This window comes from Octopus bimaculoides, chromosome 30 (genome assembly GCF_001194135.2).
Source record: "Octopus bimaculoides isolate UCB-OBI-ISO-001 chromosome 30, ASM119413v2, whole genome shotgun sequence".
Classification (NCBI taxonomy): Eukaryota; Metazoa; Mollusca; class Cephalopoda; order Octopoda; family Octopodidae; genus Octopus; species Octopus bimaculoides.
Genome location: NC_069010.1, coordinates 8,934,022 through 8,935,489, shown reverse-complemented (window position 1 = coordinate 8,935,489; position 1,468 = coordinate 8,934,022). Strand labels below are relative to the sequence as shown.

General features: G+C 43.0%; 1 protein-coding gene across 1 annotated transcript in view; it reads right to left on the bottom strand.

Moving 5' to 3' along the window:
- The window catches only part of LOC106881868 (inactive peptidyl-prolyl cis-trans isomerase FKBP6), a 46,147-nt gene that overhangs the window by 34,862 nt on the left and 9,817 nt on the right, over positions 1–1,468 (bottom strand). The window contains exon 2 of the mRNA XM_052978050.1: positions 281–339. Coding sequence (XP_052834010.1) covers positions 281–339 — 59 coding nt within the window. The remainder of the gene's footprint in view (positions 1–280; positions 340–1,468) is intronic.

The following is a 1,468-nucleotide window of genomic DNA, read 5'->3' as shown; positions in this document are numbered from 1 at the left end:
TATATATATATATATATATATGACAGGCTTCTTTCAGTTTCTGTCAACTAAATCCACTCACAAGGCTTTGGCTGGTCTGAGGCTATAGAAAACATTTGCCCAAGGTGGGACAGAACCTGGAACCATGTGGTTGGTAAGCAAGCTTCCTACCACACAGCCATGCCTGCTATAAATATATTTTACTAATTGTTTTTCTTTTTCACAAAAATTAACTAAAATAAAAACAGAGTATATCTGCAGAAATTTAGTAACAAACAGATTAATTAAGAAAATTTTTTACCTGTCCAGATGTATCGACGAGATTCATTTTGTATGTTTCTTCTTCACATGACAATGATACTGTAACAAAAGAAGAAAAGAAAAATAATTAAAATAATTAAAATAATTAAAATAATTAAAATACACCTTTAGACCATAATCCGAGGCCTCTGCCAGGGGTTTAGCCAGCCCGCTTATGCGTACCTTTCCTTCATTGGACACTAAACTCCGCTTGCGAAGACCTGTTGAGGCAAGCGAATTGAAATCATGTTGACACCTGTACCAGTGGAGCGCTAAGAGCACTAAGAGCACCGTCTGAGCCTGATCATTGCCAGAGCAGCTGTCTGGCTCCCGTGCCAGTGGCACGTGAATAGCACCATTGGAGTGTGATCATTACCAGCATTGCCTTACTGGCACTTGTGCTGGTGGCACGTGAAAAAACATTCGAGCGAGATCGTTGCCAGTGCCACCGGAGTGGCTCCTGTGCAGGTGGCATGTAAAATACACCATTTTGAGCGTGGCCGTTGCCAGTACTGCATGACTGGCCTTCGTGCCGGCGGCACATAAAAGCACCCACTACACTCTCTGAGTGGTTGGCGTTAGGAAGGGCATGCAGCTGTAGAAACTCTGCCAGATCAGATTGGAGCCTGGTGTAGCCATCTGGTTTCACCAGTCCTCAGTCAAATCGTCCAACCCATGCCAGCATGGAAAGCGGACGTTAAACGACGACGATGATGATGATGATGATGATGATGATGTATCTACACACACGTGTGTGTGTATGTGTTTGTGTAAGTGTCTGTCTGCCACCACCACTCAATAACCTGTGTTGGTATGTTTACAGCCCTGTAACCTAGAGGATCAGTGAAAGACACCGATAGCATAAGCTCCAGGCTTAAAAAGACAGCAAGTACTGGGGGGGGGGGCGTTTCATTCAGCTAAAATTTTTTCAAAGCAGTGCTCCAACATGGCCACGTTCTAGTAAAATAAATAAAGGACTACATGAAGAAAAATTGAGGTCGTTGTCTTCTGTGTTAAAGCAGAGGAAGGAGACAGTATGACTGCGGGGCAGAAAAGAGCAAGATCATATCCGTTAATTCCTGAACACTAATTAATTAGCCAAGTGGCCCTACTCCGAAATTAATCCCGGATATGAGTGTGCAAAAGAACAAAAGTGTCCTTCATTGTGGATGTCATTTGATTCTTGTAA